General features: G+C 33.4%; 1 protein-coding gene across 1 annotated transcript in view; it reads right to left on the bottom strand.

The window, feature by feature from the left end:
* LOC129230541 (synaptotagmin-6-like) overlaps positions 1–24,499 on the bottom strand; it is an 85,092-nt gene extending 60,593 nt beyond the window's left edge. The window contains exons 1-3 of the mRNA XM_054864945.1: positions 24,451–24,499; positions 23,014–23,316; positions 13,021–13,215 (exon numbers count right to left, since the gene is read on the bottom strand). Of these exons, the coding sequence (XP_054720920.1) occupies positions 13,021–13,215; positions 23,014–23,316; positions 24,451–24,499 (547 nt within the window). The remainder of the gene's footprint in view (positions 1–13,020; positions 13,216–23,013; positions 23,317–24,450) is intronic.
* Positions 24,500–25,278: the final 779 nt, after the last annotated feature.

Raw genomic sequence — 25,278 nt, 5'->3', positions numbered from 1 at the left:
GACCTATATTACTTGTACCTCAACAATCTCAATGACAAAGCACTTATATACTACCCGAATCTCATTAATTATTATTATAGTGATTCATATTTAAATAGCTCTTCGTCTCTCTACTTATTTTTAATATAACTAGAATTGAAGTTTCGGTACGGAATAGTATTTTTCGATGCAAAACATATTTTTCTGTTAGATGATAATTACGCAGTACAAGTTACTTAATGCAACGGGAGAGGCTTTTTATTACCGCAAAGCACGCAACCTATTCTAAGGCAAATGATTTCCCCGCGATGGATAAATGCAAAATAAGCATGCGAATTTACGTACCTAATGGTGCTAGGGTTGCACGGCGAATGAGAATAAATGGCAAAAATTAGAGGTAATTTTATTTCGGTAGCCACGTTCATTATCTTTTTTTCCGAAGGTAAACAAAGAAATTGAAGCTTTCTTGTGAAGCAGATAAGAATATTAAAATCGCTTGGGCGGAAAAGTGTCTATGAATGTAAACGGTAAAAGAGGGGGCAGGTCAAAAACGAACAGTGCTCTAAAAAATTCTATAACGCGTATTATTAAATGAGATGTGATGCTTATTAATAGTGTTTGTTGTAGTAACAGTTTTGAACGAGAAGTTGATTTAAGAGTAAACTTTTTCCTATAAAAATTGTAACTTATCAACAGCAACAAAATAAATAAAACGGTAAATATATAAGTAAATAAGTAAGTAAATACATAAAAATATGCTGAATAATTTTTAAATGAGCACTTTAACCACTTTCATTGAGAAAACACAAAATTTTACACAAATGTTTGCAGTAGAAGAAAATGCAAATGAAAATTACAAAATATATTCAAATAATTGTATTTTTTGCACACGAATAATTACTTGAATATATTCTGTTGACTGACATTTTTGAAATAATTTTACTCTTTATCTTACATGTATCTTTTGATATAAAATGATCCATTTATTTACAATGCATCACAAAATTTTATTAAATCTTCTTTAAGTTTTGTGTTGTAGGTTTTCTTCTAGTTCTTTAGATTACTTTAAAATACTTAGAATGAACTTATACTTCATTAGCAAGTTTAGGTACCTACTGATGCTTGCGCTGCACGGTGAAAGAGAATAAACTACGAAATTTCGAGACAATTTTATTTTGCTAGCTACGGTTAATATCTTTTTTCCGAACGTAAACAAAGAAATAGAAGCCATCTTGTGAAGCAGATAAGAATATTAAAATCATTTGGGCGGAAAAGTGTCTATTAATCTAAACGATAATGGAGGAGGCGTGGCGAAAAAGGTCATTGTTACAGAAATACTCTAAATATTGAATGAATTGTTTGTCCCTTAATTGTGCAATAAGAATTTTGAATGAAAGGTTGATTTAAAATGAAATTTTTTTTTATCTGTAAAAATTATAATTAATCAAAAGAAACAGAAAAAAAAATTAATTTTCTCTTAATATTTTACTGTAAGAATATCGATTCTACTGTTATCTGTTTGAGTCAGTTATTTTAAAAATCATCATTCAATTCTTTACTTCCATAATGAAACAGTTTTTCATATTACCACACAGTATCTAAAGATAACGAAGATTTAAACAAGACGTTCTGTCCTCAACTAAAGGAGTCTACTCTCCTGTGTACCTATATCGACTTTTTAGTATATCATCAATATTCTCTAAATTAGCTAAGACTGCAAATTATGTCAAACATAATTTTTGAAAACATTTTAAGCTGATTTCTAGAAAAAGAATGTACCCCCGATCATATGAAGAAATAGATACGTAAAAAATAAATTAACGAGCAAATAACGTCTTTTAAACAAAGCAGCTACTATATTTTTTCCATTAAAAAACATCTTTAATAGCTTTAAAAAATAAATAAATAAATAAAATAATATGATCATTACAATAAATACATTATATCAAAAAAAAAAAAAAGGAACTTTGTTAAGCTCTTTTTTCGGGTAAGAACAAAGCGTCTCGGATTTTATTTTTTCTCAGTTGCCAAAAATATTTAAAAAAATAAAATAAATATTCTTTGAAAAAAGAAATAAAAAATAACAAAATGTCCTCCTAAAAAAGTAATTTTTATCATTAAAAAAAAAGTTTGTGGAGTTCTTTAGGTTAAAACAGAAAGAACTCTGATTTTCACTTTATTTGCCGCTTCCAGTAATAGAATACATAAATTAAACAACTTTCGAGTGAGAATAAAAACAAATCATATCAACAATAATTCTTTCACAGTAAAAAGCAGGGCTCCAAGGTCGGAGTCGATCTGATTTCGGTGAAAATGAGTCGGAGCCCAACTAATTTTGGGATACAGGTGTCGGAGTCGGAGTCGATGACCAGAAAATTCTAAAAGTCGGAGTCGACCACCCTGAAATTCTAGAAGTCAGAGTCAGGAGTTAGTCATTATTTTCCTACCGACTACACAGCCCTGGTATGTGACTTGAATTCTTTTTATTTTGATTCAATCATATTTATCTCTGTCTCACGCCAATCTACGGAATTTTGAATTTTGATTTTTATTGGTAGCTTTTTTTTCCATTTCTTGAAACCAAAAATTCAGAATCTATTCAGAAATTCAGATTTTACCCAGTATTTAAACTTTTCAGTGCCAAAAATTAGCGGTTTACATTTTTGTTAGTGTTAAATATTTTGAATTGTTCAAACAATACCCTTAAAATAGCTAAATAAGAAAAAAATATGCTCTATACTTGTTTCTTATCAGGAATTTTTCCCAACTAAATTTGTTTGAAGCCAATATACCTTCAAGCTAGAGATCTATATTGACTTTTTGTTTCCTCGTAGGAGCTAATGTTAAGGCTCACTGGGAAAAAAAACAAAAAACAAAACAAAAAAAAAAAAACTTCATAAGTTACTCGCGTATAAACCATCGATACTTGATTACACACAATTAAATGAAGCATCAATTAAGATATAATTAAATTATTGGTAATTATGTTTTAAATGATACGAAAATTCAAAAGTATCATACATGATTTGCATTATTATCTCGAGAATCACACATAACCATTCCTCACGTTTTTTCAGGTCTCCTTTCTTTTTCAGATTCTTTTTTGACCCCATTCCTCCTGATGCGTTGTAAAACTATCCTGTTTATCCCATAAAATAAGAAATAAACTTTACTTCTTAAGCAAAACCGTAGAAAAGAAATTACCCTACAATTTCTAATTACATGTTGCTACTATGTAGTACTTGTAATTAGTTCAATGCGGAGCAGTTTCGTTTTTATTCATAATTTCAGGAACCACATTGAGATTTACATCCAATAGGAGTAATCTTGTTATCTCTTGTATCTTAATATTGGAATCTCGTAACACTTCTGCGTACAAAAATGAGTTTTCATCTAATTATTGATGGTAGTAAACTAATCCTCATAACTTCTTTAGGGTCTTCTGGAACTTGTGCGAGAGGCTGTAATTCTGCAGTTCTAACAAAAACGCTGAACTCTTTATGTTAGAAGAAAAAACTAAACTTTTACAGCATCGTAAAAGAGAACACTAGTAATAAAACGCCAGACTAAACAGAAAATAGGGTTGTTTTAAGGGCAGAAGTCTGTTCCTGATAAGAAGATAAAAGATGGATGGAAGATTAATAGAAGCATCTAGTGTCTAGTAAATGTACGAAAAATTAACTGTTAACTGCACTGTTAACATGAATTTACCTTAGAATTGTAATTGAGGTTTTAATGTGTATCGAAGGAGCAAAATCGGAAGAAAAATATCGTACTGTTAATTGAACCATTTATTTCAAGAACCAGCCAAGCGTCAAACTCTAAAATTTCGAAACAGCAATTTTACCTTCGTATTAAAATTTTTCTATAAGGATAACAATGTTTTAAACTAAAAGGGATACATATTTAGGTATATTTCTTTCAATAACAATGCTGTAATCATCATTGAATAATTTAATATGGTAATATAGATGTTTTTCTAAAATTAGTAATTTTGTCGCTTGACTGGTTTTTGAAATAAACGATTCAATTTTTGGTAACACTTGTTCATAGATAACTTTTCAAGAAATGCAGCGATGGTTTTTTTTCAGGGTGTAAAAGTTCTTCTTGACATTGCTGAGTGAAATTTAATTTTCGGGAATTAAAAACCGGTGAAGACCGTAACAGCAATCAATTCCACACAAAAAACTTACTTTCTAAAGACAAACTGAAGTGTGAAAAGAGAGATGTACGATTAATAGAAGCATATAGTGTCTGTTATACGTGCGAAAAATTAACTGTTAGCTGCACTGTTAACTTGAGTTTCGTCTTAGAATTGTAATTGAGGTTTTTATTTGCATCCAAGAAGCAAAACCGAAGGAAAAATGTTGTACTGTTAGTTGTGGTAACACTTGTTCTTATATCACTTTTCCAAGAAATGCAGCTTTGGTTTTTTTTCAGGGTGTAAAAATGCTCCTTGACATTGTTCAGAAGAGTGAACTTTATTTTGGGGGAGAGGAAAATGCCAAACAGTACAGACCATTTAAGCGATCAATTCCAAGCAAAAAACTTATTGTCTAATAGGTAAAATGAAGAGGGAAAAGAGAAATGGACGATTAATATAGAAGCTTATAGTGTATGTTATATGTACGAAAAATTAACTGTTCACTGCACTGTTAACATGAATTTGCCTTAGAATTCTAATTGAGTTTTTTTTTTTATTTGTATCCAAGAAGCAGAACTGAATGGAAAATGTCCTACTGTTAAGTGTGGGAACACTTGTTCTCAGATCAACTTTTCCAAGTGATGTAGCTTGATATTTTTTTCAAGGCGTAAAAATACTCCTTGACATTTTTTAGAAGAGGAAACTTTATTTTGGGGGAGAGGAAAATGTTAAAACAGTAAAGATCATTTAAACGATCAATTCCAAGCAAAAAATTTACTGTCTAATAGGTGAAATGGAATGTAAGATAGGGAAACAAAATATGGGTAGTGGACACTGGATTTGGTTGTTACAGGAGTAAGATGTTACAGCGTCAACGGTGGCTATACAAAAACGCTGTAGTAAGTCCTTCCCCCCCCCCAAAAAAAACTAGTTTCCATGCCACCAATGAACCATACGTAGTACGCGCGAGTTACGATAGCACTTTTTAGAGATATGTCAAAGAACGGTGGTGTTAAAATTGCATGTTTGCAACTTTTTTTTAATAATATTGGTTTTCAATGTGTTTAAATAAAACTATCACGGTATGTTGGTGTGATATTGTGCATGTTTCAGTTTATTCAGTAGTCTTAGTTGTTTTTTTTTCTATTATACCATGAAAGGTTGATTTTGGCTGTAAGGCTATGAAGTGACATTTGCTCGGGACAAGTTGTGACATGTAACTAACTACCCCATGGTGCATTTTGCTGACTGCAAGGTCTCAAAGAGATGGATATCTCAGAGATTAATAGCTTAACTTGTATCGAAATAGCTGGCAGTAACAAAGATCTTATTCACAATAAATTTACTTTTCTTTCGAGACCAGTTGACCGTATTCAAAAGCTGCTGCGAGATCAACAAGAACGCATGTAAAATTCGCAAATTAGGGACTTTAACTGATACATCAAAGGAAAAGTCATTAGCTCTGGAACAAGGGACAGAGCAATTAACAAGACAATATAATTTAAAAAAGAAAGAAAACAAAGAAAGGAAAGAGGACTAACTAAGTAATGAAAATGAACCAAGAAAGAGAACAAAATAAGAAAGTATAAGTACGGGATCGAAACCAGTTACGAAAACGGGATACAGTTTTAAATATGAAGTTGTTATACAATTACGATACAGAAATTATAGAAAATTATCATTATTTTTGTTTGATGCATTGTAAACCGTTTGTAGACTAGCGAGGAATCAATACATTGCGAGAAATAGTCACAAGTAATATATGCTAAAGAAAATGTCTTATGTCTGCTTGAATTGTGAAAGCAATTCTACAGATTATGATGACTAAACTGATGATGCAATGTACCAGACATCCCGGTTATCACATCCAAAGACTCCAGTTTTGTTCTTATTAGAACTCTTCAGTCTGGAATAGTGAATAACCGAACAGGAAGCAGATGTACATCGAAGCTGAGAGTGCATCAAACTTGTAGATAAAGTAAATTTATCTCATATGCCAGCGAGTGATCGCAGCATATTGCGGTTCGACTCGTGAATTGAAGGCAAAACTTAGGTATTTAGCAGTGAGTTACCGCCAATTAGCCAGGGCTAAGGCAGAATGTAGCCTTATGCTTGGTTTTGCCTTAGCGGTCATGGAAAAAAGTTCATCGCAGTATACATTGTTCGTTCGGTATGAAACGAATATGAACACATATTTTTCTGTCATTTAACTTGTTGCCAGTTTTAAAAACTAAAACAAAAATACTTGCAACAATCTTAGTGTATGTCTCCAAAAGAGAATTAACTAAATACCTCTATTCAAAAAGAGAAAATACTTGTTTTTTAATGAACCCCACTTTTCCTCGTGGACCCACTTTCCCCCACCTGACCCTACATATTGAAAATTACATTTCATAACTTAAAAAAAAATCAAGCTAAGTAAGAATACTTCTGCTTTATTTGTAGGACGTATGGTTTCTTTTCACGCTCAAGAAAAAAAAATCAGAGAATTAATTGTTTTCAAAAAAAAATTAAACAATTAAAACCTTTGTAGCTAAAACAATATTTAATGTAAAATAAAAACCTAAAACGTAGTTAATAATAATTTTGAGCTTAGAAAACATTAATTTTTCATTCAATGCAATCAATGTAAAATTCCTTTTTTAAATGGCATCAAGTAAAGGATATTAAAAAAATAAATAAAAGAATCCATTGTGATCTGAATTATTTCTGTTATTGTGCTATTTATTCATGAGATTATTTCGTCAGAAAAAACGTTGTTTGTAGAAGATTTCGTAAAAAAATATTTCATCAAACACGTTCTTAAAAGTCAGCTAATAACGATAATTATTTAATTAAGCTACAAAAGACTTTTTTCCCCTCTTCCGGCGCGAAAGCCCTAAACTTAATTTGTCGGTAGTTGTTGATTGGCTTAAGGGATTTCAAGGAGACTAATATCTTTGTTTCTTTGGCAGCACCTACGTAAGTTTTTGTTCGATCAATTAGTTGAATAGATCTTCAAAAGATGCACTAATTGGTTTTACTTGACCAAGAAAGTGCCTTTGTCATAAGGTTTGAACTATCATTCGGAAAATGGTCGCTAGAGAAAGAAGAATGTTTTGTGTGAACAGGAATATTTGTATGGAAAACTCGTTCAAATATTTTACTACTAAGAAATGATTCTGTGTTTAAGCAAAATTGTGTGTTTCAAATCGATGGCACCGGTGCAAGAAAGTTAAAGCTTCACTTTTTAAAAGTATCAGGAATGAAATAAAAGTTTTTAAAAAAATAATTTGAATTTTGATATCTTAAATTCAAATTTTGTTTTTCGCAATCACGAGTGTGTGTATGTCGGCGTGTGTGTTTGTGTGTGGGGGTATGTGTGTTTGTGTGTAGGGGGTATGTGTATCTGTGTGTAGGCATATGTGTTTGTGTCTGTGTGCAGGCCTGAATGTGTGGGTAGTTGTGTGTATGTGTGTGTAAGTGGTTGTGTGTGTGTATGTGTTTGTGTATGTGTAGGTGTGTGTATGTGTTTGTGTGTGAATGTGTTTGTGTATGTGTGTAGGCGTATGTGTGAATGTGTTTGTGTATGTGTGTAGGGGTATTTGTGTGTGTGCGTGTGTGTAGTTGTGTATGTATGCGCGTGTGTGTAGAATATGGAGACGGCTTTCGCTATAGGAGCAGCACCGTGAGGAACCGGTCGACGGTGGTGCTGCAGAGGGTGCTGGCGGGAAAATAAAATGATAGGACGCCAAAAACAGTCAAGTGAGAACAATAAGCAATTGTGATTGCTCAAAAATTCTTTTTTTAAAGGTTTTATCTTTATATTTATAATATATGTTAGAACCTCTGAATAGACACTGAGGGGACTAGACATTTTGTCCTTTAAATAGAAACCCTTCCCCTTAGTCCCTTCTTCGGAGGTAGATGAATTGATACATGCAGTGTATAAGTACATTTTCGCAATGAACGCAAAAATTTAAGATTAAGTATTGAAAATGCTTAATTTAGACTAAAATTTAGAATTATTTAAACAGGAAAAGGAATATATTTTAGAAATTTAGGTTTTATCGGAACTTTTGCATTTATCAAATGTTTGTAATTGATTTTTATTAACTGCAAGTTTTTGAAGTAAAATGTTGCATGAGTTTGTTTGATGTTAGGTAATTTACAATGCAATGCAAAGCAATAAACGTTATGATCTCATTTCAAGTTTTTATATAAAGCTTGTCACGCGCGGGGCACGATCAGTCGGGGATGAGCCCATGTGAAGAAATTGATGAGAGAAAAGTGTACATGTTAGGTCTTGAGCATATATATTTTTCTCTTTGCATGTTAATGTCAAGACAAACGATTACCAGTTAATTTTTGGACAAACGTGAACCTTGAATTCCAATAAATTCAATATTTCTAGTGCATTCAAACCTTATGTAAAGTGTAGTAATTCGCGATCATTCGGCTTACGTGAACTATAAATACACGTGCATCTGGTTGCCTTTTTTCTTTGGTTGTTTTAAGATGTTTGACTGTAGTTCTTTTTGTTCAGTTAGTATTCGAGTATGAATAAACTTTATTCTCAAATATTGATGGCTTCACTGCGTCGTGAAATACCCTGCTCACACATTAATTTCTGTATTTTTTCTCTGTGACTTCCCCTTCAACAAAGTGTCTCTTAATGAGAGGCAAATACGTGGAGGTCAAAGGAGCTGGGACCTCAAAAAAGTTCCTTAAATAGAAGTGCCCCTTATTTAGAGGGTCTCTTAAAGGAGGTACGACTGTACTCACTTCGAGAAGATGAGTACGGATCGATAAACACATTGCTCCTTTTTTCTCTGCAGCCTATTGCAGCTTCTTCATCAGTGGTAGATTTTTAGGTTTGGGAGCCCGTTTCAATGAATTTTTGGAGCGTCATGGGGGTTGCAACGGCAATAAGGGCCGAGCGGAAAAGGGGTTCGGTACGAGAAAAATGGGATAAAGTTACTTTTTAAACGAAAAAACTCACAAAAATCAACCGGGGGGGGGGGGAGGGAATAAAATGCTCGAGTCTTTAACTAGAACGAAATTTAAAAATTTAAAGTAAATACCACACTTTTTCTTATTATTTTAATCGAAATTCCTATGACAAAAACGTTGGATAAAAATTCCAGAATGTTCATTTATGATTTTTTTAGCTTTCGTGTTTGATAAAAAGGTTAAACAATCATGTCATTTTGAAGAAACTACTGTAGAAACTAAACCACGGTACATGAAACAGCATTGATATTACCATGCCTAAAATCCTAGCCCAATCCTAAAATATAGCTATTGGCTACAAAATAGTAATGTTGTCAACTAACTGTATTGGTCAGTTTTATGGAGGATATGTCGTTGCTGTTTGACGGAAATTTTTCGTTTGTCTGCAAGCACACATATCTGCTATCATCTAAATATCCAGTCAATACGAGGTACCATTGAAAAGTTACAAAAAAATGATTTGTTCTGAAGTATAATTTTTACTCATAATTAAACTGAAAGTCTCTGTGTCTGAATGTCAGAAGGATGTCTGTAAGATGTCTGGATCTGTGTGACTCGCATAGCGCCTAGACCGTTCGGCCGATTTTCATGAAATTTGGCACAAAGTTAGTTTGTAGCATGGGAGAGTGCACCTCGAAGCGATTTTTCGAAAATTCGATGTGGTTCTTTGTATATTCCAATTTTAAGAAAAAAATTATCATAAGATGGACGAGTAAATTACGAAATTATAACGTGGAACCGCAGCATGGGCACAAGCCAATTGGCGAGATACGAAATTATCATAACGTGGAACCGTAACATAGGTGCAAGCCGGTTGGCGAGAAAATTCATCATACATTATTTGTAATTATAAAGGCGAACCAAAAGACTTTTTAATTTTTATATTACGGGCAAAGCCGTGCGGGTACCACTAGTTATGAATAAAACAACGCAAATTAAAGCACAAAGGTATAATTGGCTGTTTCAATTCACTTTACTGTATTCCTATTGGTTCACATGAAATCTGTACAAATTGGTATAAGTATCTTGGTTGATATGTGATTTCTCATTGCTTTCTTGTTGTGAATCGACCCCTTTTAGAACATGTGAAGGGGCTCCGTTGCAACCTTCACATAGCTATTTGCAGTTATCTTCGAAATTTGTACTTTATTTGCGTTGTTTTTCATTTTAACCAAATATAAAGATAGTTCGTCAAGGGAACTAAGTGTAGTTTTCTTCAAAGGTGGTGAAGTAAATTCGAGAGATAGCGGGCTCTCCTTCATATTTCAACAAAATAATGTATACCTACACTTTTAAATTATGCAAAATATGTTTTATCATTCTTTAACTATTTCAAAATCTAGTTTTGGGACTTCAAATTTTATTTATTATACAGAAATTAGACTCTGTAGTCTAAAAGAGTAGTTGGAGTATTACGCCACGAGTATTCCAAAATGCGTCAGTAATTGTATTTCACGATTTCAGAAACAGAGTATGCCTGTTTAGAATTGTTTACCAATACAGTCCAATGCTCTAGAGAACGCTTCAGTTCATGCAGGGACGTTGAGTTTTTTCATTATTTCTTACTTCAAGTATGTGCGTGTAACGAGATGCTTCGTTTTGATCAATGGTTCCTGTGTGAACTGAACTCGTGTATTATTCTTGTGAAACTTACAATAAACGAGAAGTAAGTGATATTCTGTGATTTTTCATTCGCTTGGAACAGAAATGTATTTCAAATTATCCAACAATGCCTATGTCGACTCTCTTTAGAGAATTTGTGTATAAAGAAGTTTTACGCATTCACTATAGCCATTCTCAGCGAAGTAATTACTGTTATATAGAGCTTTATATGGAAGAGTCCTTACAAAATGAGGTGTGGCTTTTAACAGAATGCGAATTTTGAATTTTTGAAAGTAATTTGGTACTGATTTAAGGATTTAATGCTTTTCAAGTAAATGTTTTGATTGATAGCTTAGCATCTAGAAATCTCTGAAAAATATTTAAATGAAGTTAACTGAATTAGCTTTACGAGTAATATTTATTTCAAAAGTATTCAAATGAAGCAACTAGTTTTGGACAAAATTTTTGAATGAAATGCAACGACTAGTGTGGGATGGAGAGAATATTAATTTCAAACGTAATTATAAATCCTCATATAAATAATAGCCAATGATCGAGTAACCAGCGTGTTTCGATAATGAAACTCGCGCCACAGCATGATAATTTGATAATATGTTTTAGTAATGTTTCACATGCAGGGAAAGGCTTTATTGTGACAAGGCTAAACTCAATCCGGTAACTTAACTGTTTTACTGGTAAGACAGTCATTTTAGGGGAATGAAGAATTAAAAAAAATGGTTGAAAATTTACGCTATCCACTGGAGGGTTAATCCACTGGAGTTAGGGTTAAAATGTCATCTATCAAAATATCACCAAAAGGCAATTGCTTCGTTCAAATGTAGAAGAGTAGAAGCAATTTTCACCCGTCATATCTTGACGGCTAACCTTCTAGTATAATAATAATAATAACCATATAAATAAATTGCGTAACTCATTGACCTAAGTAGTTCAATCGAAAACTTTAATCTAAGGTTTTGTTCCCTTTTGTAGTCGTTTTAATCGATCTAAGTCATAAAATTTAAATGCATTTTGAATTGTCATGAAAACTCCAGGAAATGGAGTGGAAGCAAACCGGATATTAGACCCCTCCCCTCCCCCTCCACGCTAATCTTCGCTACGACCTCGCATCGAAACTTCCGCATTATTTCCCACAGCTCCCGATACGTTATCTGCAGCAGTTCGGAGCCATGTTCGATAGTTTGTTGCTAAACTGCGCGTGAGAGGAAAACTTCGATTAAGGATACGAGTGGCGGACATATCGGCAGATTTGTGGTTTGAGAAATGACGTTATCGCTCATCTAGATCAATTTTTGGAGATGTTTCTAATGGAGAAACTGTAACATGTAGTTAGTTGATCTCTAATTCGATGGTTCTCTACTGACGGACGCAAATGAATATCTGTTCGAGATTAAAATGGACATTTGAGTTTAATAAGGATTGCTAGTTTAGGATAATCACTGAAATTATAAATATCTTGGGCGCAGATTTAATCTCATTATATGTTTGGTAAGGAGTTAACTAAAGTTGAAATTCATTCGGTGTGAATTTCATATAGATAATGCTCATTAGCAAATGTCAATTTATTTGCTTCAAGAAATGCATACACTCAATTCCAAACCCAGTACATATATTTTCGTATTTATAACCGGGAATTTTCTGGATTTAGATCTTATCTTAACGCTCCCTGTGCTGCAATTTTCTACGTGAGTTTTCTAACTGATTTCGGAGATGTTCTCTAAATATCCATAGAGTAAGAAATCGTATATTGCTCACAGCTGAACTATGAAATTGTTTGTTGCTTTATTCTTGTAAATAATAGTTTTAAAAAGTAATAAATGGCTTATTCTTTTTAGATATTGAGTCGAAACTGAAAGAAGTCCACTAACATCACTTTGCCGCTCAATGCCACAAATGTCATTTATGTATACTATGTAATTTGAGCAGAGTTGAACAGCAAAATATTTGCATTACAATTACACAACTTAACAATATTTTTTGTTGTTTTATGCAAATGAGTGGAGCTATTACTAGATTAGTTTGTTCTTTACAAAAAACGCTCAATGATCAAGCTTGCATCGGTTTCCTTCATCAATCGTTTTTATTTGGAGCTTTTACAAATTATGAATCGTTTTATTGAAATTCAATTATTGATTCACATTTTAGCTCTGTTTTTCAACGAAAGTAAAAACACTAAGCTAATTTTCCAACAGTCTACATATGTCAATGTATATTACCAGTAAACAAACTCTATTCACATTCTATTTCCTTCATAGTCAAAAAATTATTAATATTGGATATTTTACCTTCGAAAGGAACATCCGACAAATCCAGCCTGTGTGACAGTTGCCTTTGGAACGTCTGATGTCTTGTTGGAACAGTCGGAAGTGTCGTCTGCCTCGGTGGCGCGACTTTCCTGTTGACTTCTGTCCATTCTTTGGCAATTTCTTCTTTGATATCTGGGAGACTGTGGCTTATTTTTACTGAAGGAGTAGTGCTTCCTAAAATTCAAAATTTTGAGTGACTTTCAATTTATTTGAGCTCTAAGCATGATCAACAGGTCTTCAATATATTCTTTCAACACGAGAGGCATAAGAATGAATTGAATAGTAAAAATATACATATGTTAAAAAAAATATGTATAAGTTATTCCGTTTAAATTTACATGGATATGTTTGTCGTTATTTGCTTATGTATATTTTATGTACCTTGAAAGTGCCGAATAACTTAATTTTATAACTTTTAGTCAATATGAAGTAAATAAATATGTTTGAGCTAATATGTAAGCGCAAAATTAGCAATACTGAACAAGCGCAAGTAGGCAAAAAAGTATTGCATACAAGAGTTTCGAGATTACAAAAAACTCTTTTTCGTTGCAAAAATATGTAAGCTTTGGATGTTAAAGCATCTGAATAAGCAAAATGCAATGACTGACTACGGTTTTTATTTACATTCATAAGTTCTCAGTTTTTCGCAAGGACGGAAAGGTGGTTCCTTGTAACACCGAAATACGTCTGCAGTTCTTTGAATAATTGTGCTTATTTAACGCTTTTGATATTTTATTTTTACTTATTAATATATTTTAAAAGTAATTACAAAACTTATATGAAACATTTTGCAAGTATTTCTATGATCAATAAACCACTTACGTTAACGTATACACTATGGTATATTAATTTTATTTGCTTTTCCAATATCAAATGATTACATTTTGGGCAGATGTTATACCTTTTTTACAAGCATTTTTAGAAAATTCATAGAATTTATGTTTTATAAAAAGAACCATTTTTTCCGCAAAAATCTTGAAAACTAGATTGCTAAGAGCAGAGTTTCCCAGCTAGGGCCCTCCAACCCCATACAACCCGCCAGAGTGTTTTTAGAGAGCAACCTTAGAATGAAATTTTTATTGCTTTGACTTTCAATTTTTCCTTTTCCCTTTTTTCTTACATTTCTTACATGCTCTTTTTGACAGCTTTTTTAAACGAAGTTAATCTTTAAGGGTTATATTACGAGGAAATGCAATCTTGTTCTGAGTAATAAAAAATACTTTCCACCAATAGGGTACATCACCAGTAACAGACAAGGGTAAGATTGGATTTAAGTAATAAGCCGTTTAGGCGGCTGAAACTGATGTTGCTGTGGCCCACGAATACGGTGCAACCATCTGGTGTTATCATAGGGAGTTTTATAAGCCAACTGGTGTTTACAAAGCAGAGGTGGAAGGTTATGAACTGCTACTACGGGACCAGCTGGTGTTTCATGTTCATTTGAATTAAGAAGTCTTTTGTTGTAAAAATAAAGAACTTTTGCAAATTTTGAAGAGAAAAGGGGAAATTTGTGTATATATTTGTATTCATCCTTTCCTCATCATGTTTATAACTGGTTATTATCAAATTTTTCGGTGTCTGTTTGTGGGGGTCGGACTTTTTTTCCGAAATTGAGCAAATAAAAATAGAATCAACTAACTCAGAGGACCCAGAAGCAGCTAAACGTTAGATGAGATGTTGTTGCATGTGAAGCGAAACTTATGGTTTCTTTTTATTGAATGATTTGATTCGCTTTCCTTTTATGTTTTGTATTACGTCATTTTAAGCCACTCCCCTTTGAAGTCAGTTGTATACTTGCTTTAGAAGTGTGTAGATAGCCTATGTTCGTTGAGGCGTATGCCTAACCCTTTTGTTTAGATATGTTTCGATAGTAATTAGCTTTAGACTTCATTAATAAACTTATTCTAATTTTAATGGCTTGACTTCATTGCCCATTTGAACCACATTCGTTTTCACGGTGCATCGGCCAAAAATCGAAAGTTCCTTCGTTAATCTGAACACGAACGTCGAATATTATTGTTAAAGGATTCTTAGAAAAAATAAACATTGTTGCAATTTTCATCAAGTTTGTGAAATAGAATATAAGTTCTTCAAGAAAACAGAACTATGAACATTCTGAATGCATAGGAATGCGGTGGATTATTTTGTGGATTTCGAACAAAGAAGTGAGACATAACGGCGCCTAAGACTCTCCATGCATATTCATCCATTCTTCTTGGTAACGGATATCGTTTTTTCCCCTTCTCCTTTTTTTGCTGTTATTGAAGATTTTAGGTAAGCGAAGAATTTTGTTTCTTTTTGATATGAAAATGTCTGATAACGAACAGTGTGATAAACTTGAAAAGTATAAGAAAAACAGAACTGTTTTGAGATCATCCTGTACCAGATTAAGTAATCAAATTGATAGCTGTTTGAAGAGTGAAAATTTTGATTTCGATACTTTAGAAGAAAACATTGATCAGCTGAACATTAAATATGAATCTTTAATGAAGATTGACGATAAAATTGAACCGTTGGTTAAAGCTGAAGAGTATGATTCTGAAGTGTCTTCTGTTTATGAATATCGTGATAAAATTACTTTGATGCTTTTTCGCGGTCGTAAAAAGTTAAAAGATAACGAAAAGAGAAGTACATCTTTTAGTAATGATAGTAGTAATATTTCAGAACGATCTTCGCTTTTTCATTCCAAATCAGAACCTGTTTCTGAAAATAAATTTGTCAAACTACCTAAACTTACTATTCCGAAATATTTTGGTCAAATTACTCAGTATTTAAATTTTTGGAATAGTTTTAAAGCTTCAATTCATGATAATCCTGGTCTTTCAAAAATTCAGAAATTTAATTATCTTCGAAGTTATTTAGGTGGACCAGCCGCTATGGCAATAGAAGGATTTGAGATTACCGATGACAATTATGACGCAGCGTTGAAAATTCTCGAGGAGCGTTTTGGATCGAAAGATCTTATAATTCAAGAACATTTTGACAAACTGTTAAATTTGACTCCTGTGTATAAATTGAATGACATTTCCAAATTAAGAAAAATGCATAATGAAATAGAAACAAATGTAAGAAGTCTATCATCTTTGGGAATTAAAGCGGAAACGTATAGTCCAATGCTTACCGCAGTTATACTTAAAAATATTCCTAGTATTCTGACTTTGGAATTTAATCGAAAAAATGTGAATAATTCGAATACTGATATTTTTGAATTGCTGGATTTCATTCAAACTGAAATCAAAGTTCGAGAGCGTAGTTTTTTTCATCATAATAGCGGATTTAAAGAACCAGATTGCTCTGGAAATAAACCCTTTTGGAAGAACCCGAAGTCAGTTCCCTCCACCCATGAATTTGTCGCAGTTGCAGAAGAAAAATCAAAACCGAATAGTAAGTGCATTTTTTGTAATTCATTTCATGATTCGTCCTTTTGTCATGCTTTAAGTACTGAGGAGAAAAGGGATATTTTGAAGGATCAAAATAGGTGTTATCTTTGTTTAGGGCTAAAACATAAAATCAAAGACTGTAGATTTGCAAAGTCGTTTGTGAAATTTGCAAAGGGAAACACAATGAAAATATTTGCTATAAATTTAACGATTTGGCTAAAGATAAACCTAATGAAGAATCTTTTGTGGACGATGGAACGGATAATGTAATTTCTGCTGTATCGCATTTGGGAAATAAAAATAGGACTCTTTTGCAAACGAGCTATGTGTTAGCAAAAAATGGAAACAGATTCGAACTGTGGCACGCGTGTTTTACTGGACTGTGGTTCGATGCGTAGCTTTACCACGCAAAACATAGCTAATAAATTAAAATGCAAAGTACTAAGGAAAGAAAAATTATCTGTGTACACATTTGGAAGTAAAATCCCGATCGAGAAACAGTATGATGTCATCAAACTTACGTTAATCAACAGAAACTCCCCCGACTTAAAAATAGAAATTGAAGCGTTGGTTACAGACGAAATATCTGGATCAAATATTCCCCCTCCCAAAGTTGAAGACTTTAAGGGTATGAAACAGCTAAAAAATATGACACTCGCGGATTTTCCAGAGAGTAAAGAGCCCATCACAATTTTAATTGGTGCTGATTATTATTATAACGTTGTCACGGGAAATATAAAGCATTTGAGCAAATCACTAGTTGCAGTTGAAACAATTTTTGGTTGGTGTTTGCAAGGGAAAAAGAGTGAAAATAACATTTCTTTAATGATGAACGTAGTCGTCAAAGATAGCGTGATTTCAGAGCAAAATCAGAAGTTTTGGGACTTGGAGACTTCAGGTCTTGTTGATTCGAAGCAAGATACTGATAAACCTTTTAGAATTTTGTTGGATTTAACGGACTTGCATGTCGAAGGGTTTAAATATGTTTGGATTAATGCATCGCCTCGTGAACTGAAAACAATATCCGACTTATAAAATCTGAGTATCTATCTATCTATCTATGTCCAAGCTTCTTCTCCCGAACGACAGTAAACTGACCATCGAACCAGGTATCGATGGATTCGTCATCTTCCCGTCTTCATGTTTGGCTATTTAACATAATCCTCCGATAATAATTAGCGGAGATATCAATTAAAAACTATTAATTATGACTCTTAGATTTCAAAATCAAATCCCTATTTTTCGAAGGCTTTCCTCCATTCAAATTATTATTCAGTGCTTCATCTCAACTTTCCATAACAATGCTTTTATTAAAATGTATAGCGGGTGAAGAAAATCATTGAGATGAAAGATCTGTTGCCATTTTTTTTCTCGAATATGAACAGGTAAAATTCTTGTTTTTATTTTGAGGCTTTTCCTGTAATCAGGGGATTTAAAATGTTTACTTTTTGGGGTTTTCCGCAATCTGCCGCAAAATTTCAGTGACTTTTTTTTTTTTTTGGTTCAAGCCTGAGTGTTGAACTCGCGTCACTTGATATAACTTTTATTTTCGAGGTGGACCGTGCAAAGCCGGGCGACGCAGCTAGTATCCGACTTAAAATCTGATTTATTAAAAAAACTGAATTTGAAAAGACATGATATTAAGCTGTTCGTCCGAGATGGCTTACTTCTGGATGAAGAAACAATTATTGTACTTCGAGAGGATGACACTGTGAAAGTACAGTATGAAGAACAGTCTGTCTATTCTCATGCTAGTGAAAATTGTTTGATGGAGAGCAAGTCACAAAAAACATTCCAAAAGCCAAGTCGTATTGAATGTTGTGAAGATAGTTCGCCTTTCCCTAATTCGAAGAAGTATAAACGTAGTTATGCCTCAACTTTGGTTGAAAAGGAATACCTTGAATTAGAGAACGAAAGGAAAAAAGAAATAGAAGATTTATCAAAAGTTACCTCTGACAAATTACTTTCGCAATTTCTAACTAAAGAAAGAATAGTTTGGAAAAATATTATAGAGAGATCCCCATGGTGGGGAGGCTTTTACGAGCGTCTTGTTCGATCTGTTAAGGAGTGCTTGCGTAAAATACTTTCTAAAAAATTTTTTCTTTTGAAAAGAAAGAGATATCAACAGTTATTCTTGAAACAGCAGTGGAATAGATGGAAAAAGCAGTACTTATTGGATCTACGTACTGCTCATTTTGTAAAGGACCCGAACACACACATTGGATTCAAAGTAGAGGATGTTGTGTTAAACGAAGAAAACACCAAAAATGAGCTTCTATGGAAACTAGGTAAAGATGAAAGAGTGCTTCCTGATCGTGACAAAAAAAAAAAAATCGTTATTTTGAAATGAAAACCAGCAATGGACCATTGAAGCGTACCGTCCAGCACTTATGTCCTTTTGAACTATATTCAAGAACTGTACTTTTGAACTTTGATTATTGAAATGGAACTTTAAAATTTGAACTTTAATTATTTTATGATTGCTTTTTTAACTGAAAACATCTTAAACTTTTGCATTTTATTTTTCATGATTACTTTAATTTTTTTGATGACATGACTTCATTGAATTTTTGAAATGTTATATTTTAATTGGTATATCAATTTAGTAATGTCTTGTATAACAATGATATAATTAGTAAAATTTGTTAGTGAACTCGTAAAAGAGTTCAGGTGGGGAGTGTGAAGCGAAACTTATGGTTTCTTTTTATTGAATGATTTGATTCGCTTTCCTTTTATGTTTTGTATTACGTCATTTTAAGCCACTCCCCTTTGAAGTCAGTTGTATACTTGCTTTAGAAGTGTGTAGATAGCCTATGTTCGTTGAGGCGTATGCCTAACCCTTTTGTTTAGATATGTTTCGATAGTAATTAGCTTTAGACTTCATTAATAAACTTATTCTAATTTTAATGGCTTGACTTCATTGCCCATTTGAACCACATTCGTTTTCACATGAGAGAAAAATAGTTTGAAAAGTCTAAGTACATTAAAAATCTCTGAAATTTGAGTGAACCCGAGAGCGACGTCTTAAGCATGTCTGTAACTGGTGCCGTTACCCAAGTAGATTTTCAACATTTTAAGGGTGGATCATGGCCCAAGAGAAATAAAAAGGTTCAGAATAACTTGTTGTGAATGCACCAATAACTTAAATTTTATCAGAAATGAGCAATATTTACTGTATATTGAAGATAATGATGATGAGTGGTTAAGATTGTAAGAGTCTGTCAATCTATTCTCGATATGTTCTGAGTGATCTTATTAGTATAAGCCGTACATTTTTTAGTTCTGTCTTAATTAGGAATAAATTAAGATGTTTTTGATCATAGTATGATTTTTGACTGGAATAAATAAAATGCAAAGCAAAAGTAAGAAAAAGTTTTATAGGCGTACCTTCAGTGCAAGTATTATGGATTCTCTTTCCAAAACAAAAACTATCTTTACTAATAATAAAGCTGAAAGTCTCTCTGTCTGTCAGGATCTCTGTCCGGATCTCTGTCTGTCAGGATCTCTGTGACGCGCAAAGCGCCTAAATCGTTCGGCCGATTTTCATGAAATTTGGCACAAAGTTAGCTTGTAGCATGGGGGTGTGCACCTCGAAGTTATTTTTCGAAAATTCGATGTGGTTCTTTTTCTATTCCAATTTTAAGAACAAAATTATCATAAGATGGACGAGTAGAATACGAAATTATCATAACGTGGAACCGTAACATGGGCACAAGCCAATTGGCAAGATGCGAAATTATCATAACGTGGAACCGTAACATGGGAACAAGCCAATTGGCAAGAAAATTCACCTCACATTATTTGTAAATATACAGGCGAACCAAAAGACCTTTTAATTTTTCTATTACTGGCGAATCCGTGCGAGTACCACTAGTTAAAACATGAAACTGATTATTCAGAGTTAATAATCTTTTTAAAAAAGAAAAAAGAAGAACCATCAGCAGATTACTAAACATCACAGTTAAACTAAGGGAAAGTGGTCGCGATGTTATTATAATAAAGTAATGAAGAGAAATTAGAAATTGTATTGGAGAGAAACACTTTAAAAAAAGCAGATCTAGCGCTAAGGAATTTATGTAACGTCGTAAGAATACAAACTAAATTTCAAATAAATAAAAAACACATAAAAATGCATTACATCAAAAATTTTTTCAATGGCATCACTTCATCACATTGTGAAAGCAGCATTCTTAGTAAATAAGTACGATTTCCTTAATTCTTTCATGGCGTTACTTTGATTGGAACAAAAAGAAAATGCTATTGAGGATCATAAAGAAAAAACGAAGCAAGTGTTTGCTTATAATATGTTTGTTTTTTATCTCTTAGCTGTCAATTAATTAATAACAGGCTTTTACGCACAGTTTTTTAACTGATTGCTATAATTCTAAATCGGTGAACACAGAAAAAGGGATTAAAAACCAAGACTTCAAACAACTTAACTACTAGACAAAAAATAAATAAATAAATAAATAAATAAATAAGCAAATAAATAAATAAATAAATAAAAATTAATTTGAATTCTGAAATTTTGAATTCAAATTATGTTTTTCGCAATCACAAGTTGCGACAGGACCCTACTCATTGGTTACTACTCAACTCGCTTGTTTCTAGAACACGGCTCCTATCCCTCCAAGCCTACCTCTCCTCTTGAACGGAGACGTGTGTACTAGTGTATGTGTAGGCTTTTGTGTGTGCGTAGACCTGTGTGTATTAACGTAGGCGTGTGTATGTGTGCAAATCCGCATGTGTGTATGTGTGTGAGTGCGTATGTGTATGAGCGTGTATGTGTGTGGGACATGGACGCTACAGACCAGGAGCAGCTACCGGAGGACCGAGTCGCGCCAGCAGGTGACGGTGGGGGGAAAAAGGCACGGACACCAAAGACGGTCAAATGAGAACAATAAGCAATCGTGATTGCTCAAAAATAAATAAAACCACGAAAGGCAAGTTGCTTGATCTCTTTTTTAAGAATTCTTGTTTTAACCTAGTAATTTTTGGTTCTACGAATTCATTGATATCAGAAGTTTATTTTAATAGTTTTTTACTTATTAGTTTCTATATTATATCTGGGTTTCAATGACTATGAAACTTAAAATAATCCAATAACTCACGTTTTGAAGCACAAAAATTGTAAATTGCTGCAGACACGTGTTTCGGTGTTACAAGGAGCACCTTTCATCAAAATCAGAAATAGAATTTGAACTCGGATAACTTTTCATCCAGAAGCTCTAGTTCTTTGAATTGAAAAAGGTGTTCCTTGTACCAAAGTACGTGTGTGCAGTAATTTGCAATTTTTGTGCTTCAAAACGTTGTTTAATTGATTATTTTAATTTTCAGCACAAAGGTATTTATTCGTTAACAATGAAACTTATTGGTTCTTCGGTTTCTTAGTATTCAATTTTTATTTCGGTAGTTTGTTACTTAATGGTTTCTGTTTTACGTCTCGGTATCAATAAATATAAATGTTTATTCTGCTACTGCACACGCATTGTTGACTCTTAAAGATTAGACTAACAACTATTAAGCATGTTTGGAGTTACAAAAGAGTTTTTATGAAAATTTTGTAGTTTGTTCATGACAAAAAAGTGCACAAGATGTTATATTTTTGAGGGTTTTTTTATTTTTAGTCATAAAACAACGTGAACCAATATTTTTTGATGTTATTCATTATTTCATTCAAAAAACAACATACTGCTCTACAAGATAAAAAGCGAAAGATTTCTGCATTGTACATAAACGCAATAAATGTGAAAACGCTTCTTATTTTACTTTAAGAGAACAGAACCAAAATTTAATGCATGTTTTACTTTACAACCGTGAGAGCTCAAAAATAATGTAAAATATATGTATGTATATATATACATATAAACAAACTTTCTCTTCTTGACAACACTTTCTTATCATTTTAATCCAAATTCCTATGACAGGAGTATTAAATAAAAATTCCAAAAAACCCATTTATGATTTTTTTAGCTTTCGTGGTTCATAAAAAGGTCAAACAATTATGTCATTTTAAAGAAACTACTGTAGAAACTAAACCACGGGACATGAATCAGCATGATTGGTATTACCATGCCTAAAATCCTGTAGCCTGTAGCTACAAAACAGTAATGTTGTCAACTGGATTGGTCAGTTTTATGGAGGATGTATCGTTGACCGAAATTTTTCGTCTGTCTGCAAGCACACATATCAGCTATTATTTAAATATCCTGTCAATACGAGTTATCATTGAAAAGTAACAAAAAATGCTTTGTTCTGAAGTATAATTATGAATAAAACAACGCAAATTAAAGCACAAAGGACTAATTGGCTGTTTTAATCCATTTTACTGTATTCTCATTGGTTCACTAGAAATCTGTACAAATTGGTATAAGTATCTTGGTTGATATGTGTCTCTCATTGCTTTCTTGTTGTGCATTGATTCCTTTTTGAACATGTGAAGGGGCTCCGTTGCAGCCTTCACATAGCTATTTGCAACAGTTATCCTCGAAACTTTATTTGCGTTGTTTTTCACTTTACCCAAATATAAAGATAGTTCGTCAAGGGAACTGATTGTAGTTTTCTCCAAAGGTCGTGGAGAAGTAAAAATTACCTGTAGGCGACTTAAGGGGCTCATTTCCCTCTGACCCTTGAAAGGATTCTTGCTGCTGAGTTTCCTCTGTCGATATTTTACATTCACTGTTAGTCGGCGACTGTTGTGCTTGGTGACTACCAGATGCAGTCTGTTCTGGGTCAGCTGAGTTGCTAGTTGCTGGTTTGGTGGAGGATTGAAGCCTCTGTACCAACCACCTGTAGCTGAAGTACGCCACTATGCCTAGAAGGACGAGGCTGAGGGTTAATCCTGCTGCCAGAAACGGAGGCACGGAGAGACCAAGAGATGAGCCATCCTCGACATCTTTAAAGAAGAAAAATGAAAGCTAGAGCACTTTGATTGGATAATCCAAAAATAATCGTGCAGAATAGATTTATAGGGGATCAGAACCAAGACAAAAGAAAGTAGACAATAATATATGCACCTCAGAAACTGACTAACGTAAGTCAAATAATCACAATTTTACAGGAGAAGAGAAAAGAAGTTGCTTGGTGCAAACAGAGGATTAGTCTCATGCTCTTTTAGCACTGGTAAAATATTACAAAGGATTATTTTAAGGATTACGTTCATATGGCTGAATGCCGAATAGGATGTAACATGCAATGAGCTAATAAACGGAAAATCGCAATTTCAGGATTTACATTAGTCTGGCTCTGAGGTACAGATAAAGATAATGCACTTACAGCAAAACTCCTCCAAGGAGAGCAACACTGAGCAGAAAAAACGTGTTCATTTCGACGCAGTGGTGCCCAACTGTTTTTTTTTTTTTTTTTTAATCCAAGTGTCGCGTTTCCAACTAACCAGGAAACCATACAATAGTGTAATAATGTTTTTTTTAATTAGTAGCGATTGAAAGTGCATAGTAAAACATATTTCTGAGCGCATAAATTGTTCGCTCTCGTGTCCCCGCTATCGAAATATAAGGTCTTAAAGTCAGCCAAAATTTTTGAAAAAGGCGCCAAATTTAGCCATTTCTGGTGAGCAATAGACTTTCACGCGCTTTGCAATGCATGTCCTGCCATAGGCAGTGGTGAAATCCCTTAGTAGCTCGCCAAATTGAGGTTTTTGTCTAAATTTCTGCAAACTATAAGTGTTTATATCTTGTCATTTGCAAAGAAAAGCTTCAAGAAACGGATACCGTAAGATATTATTGAATCTAACAATACTCATTTCATATCTATATAGCTTTAGCCCTTGCGCAAAGCATTGATTTTTTGCCCTCAATACACCGAAGTTTTGGATGGTTTTTAAATTCTGTTTATATAAACATAATGCATAGTCATTTTCAGCGAAAGGATGTGGAATAAATACAATCATATTCCCCCGAAGGTTTCGTTCGTTGCTTGTTATCTCCAACTTTCTATTTCAAAATGTCGGCTGAGTTGCGCGATTGTTGGGCAGTGCCCTTCTGCGCCGTGGTCCCGAGTTCTGACCCACGGTGGCCAGTCGGTGGTTTTTCGAGATGCAGAAAATCGTCAGCGCCCATGTCGTATGATAAGGCGGGATGCAAAATATCTTTCAGGTATTCGTTTGCCTTTGAATGTTCTCGGCAAAATTAAATCCCTAGTGCTGTTTAGCTTCGAAGAGAGCCCAAGTTCCTCCACCTGGTGGAAAATGGGTGTCAAAACTATCCGTGGTATTGACATTCGTGCCTTAATGGCTGCACATAACAGACTGGATGCCGTATCAAAGGAACGCACTAGGTCTGCAAAAGGCTAACTGGCCTAACGCAGCCCTATTAGAAAGAAAACAAAATTGTTTCAATTCGACATTCTCAAATGTTTATTTATTGCAAGATATCAGTATATGTTTAACAAAGAACTAAGCATTTGAAGAGATGAAAGTAACTCTTATATTATTAAGTTGCAAACATACGTTTACTTTGGCATTATTTTCTGTTATGTCAAACTGCCAAATAGAAATAGATCATTTTGAAAAAATATATATAATTTGACTGTTTACTAGTGATAGTCCAACCGCAATGTTTTTGAAGTTTTCAAAAATGGTATAAATTTTTCATTTTGAACTATTTGTGATAATTTTACTCCGCTTCATTTTTACTTCCTTTTACAAAAAAGGAAGTATTGTATTCGCAGAAAATTTTTCACTCAAAAATCGATCTTAATTTCCATTTTGCTCATCCCCGAATGAATGTTGAGTTTTTTTTTTTTTCGACTCGACCACACGTGGATAAGTGCCTAAGAACGTATAGATACGCAAAATATCCATTTTGACGATTCCCGAGTTAGTTACAACGAGTTTTCT

This window comes from Uloborus diversus, chromosome 9, assembly GCF_026930045.1.
Source record: "Uloborus diversus isolate 005 chromosome 9, Udiv.v.3.1, whole genome shotgun sequence".
NCBI lineage: Eukaryota > Metazoa > Arthropoda > Arachnida > Araneae > Uloboridae > Uloborus > Uloborus diversus.
The sequence above is the reverse complement of the archived record's forward strand: the minus strand, read 5'-3'. Positions and strand labels throughout refer to the sequence as shown.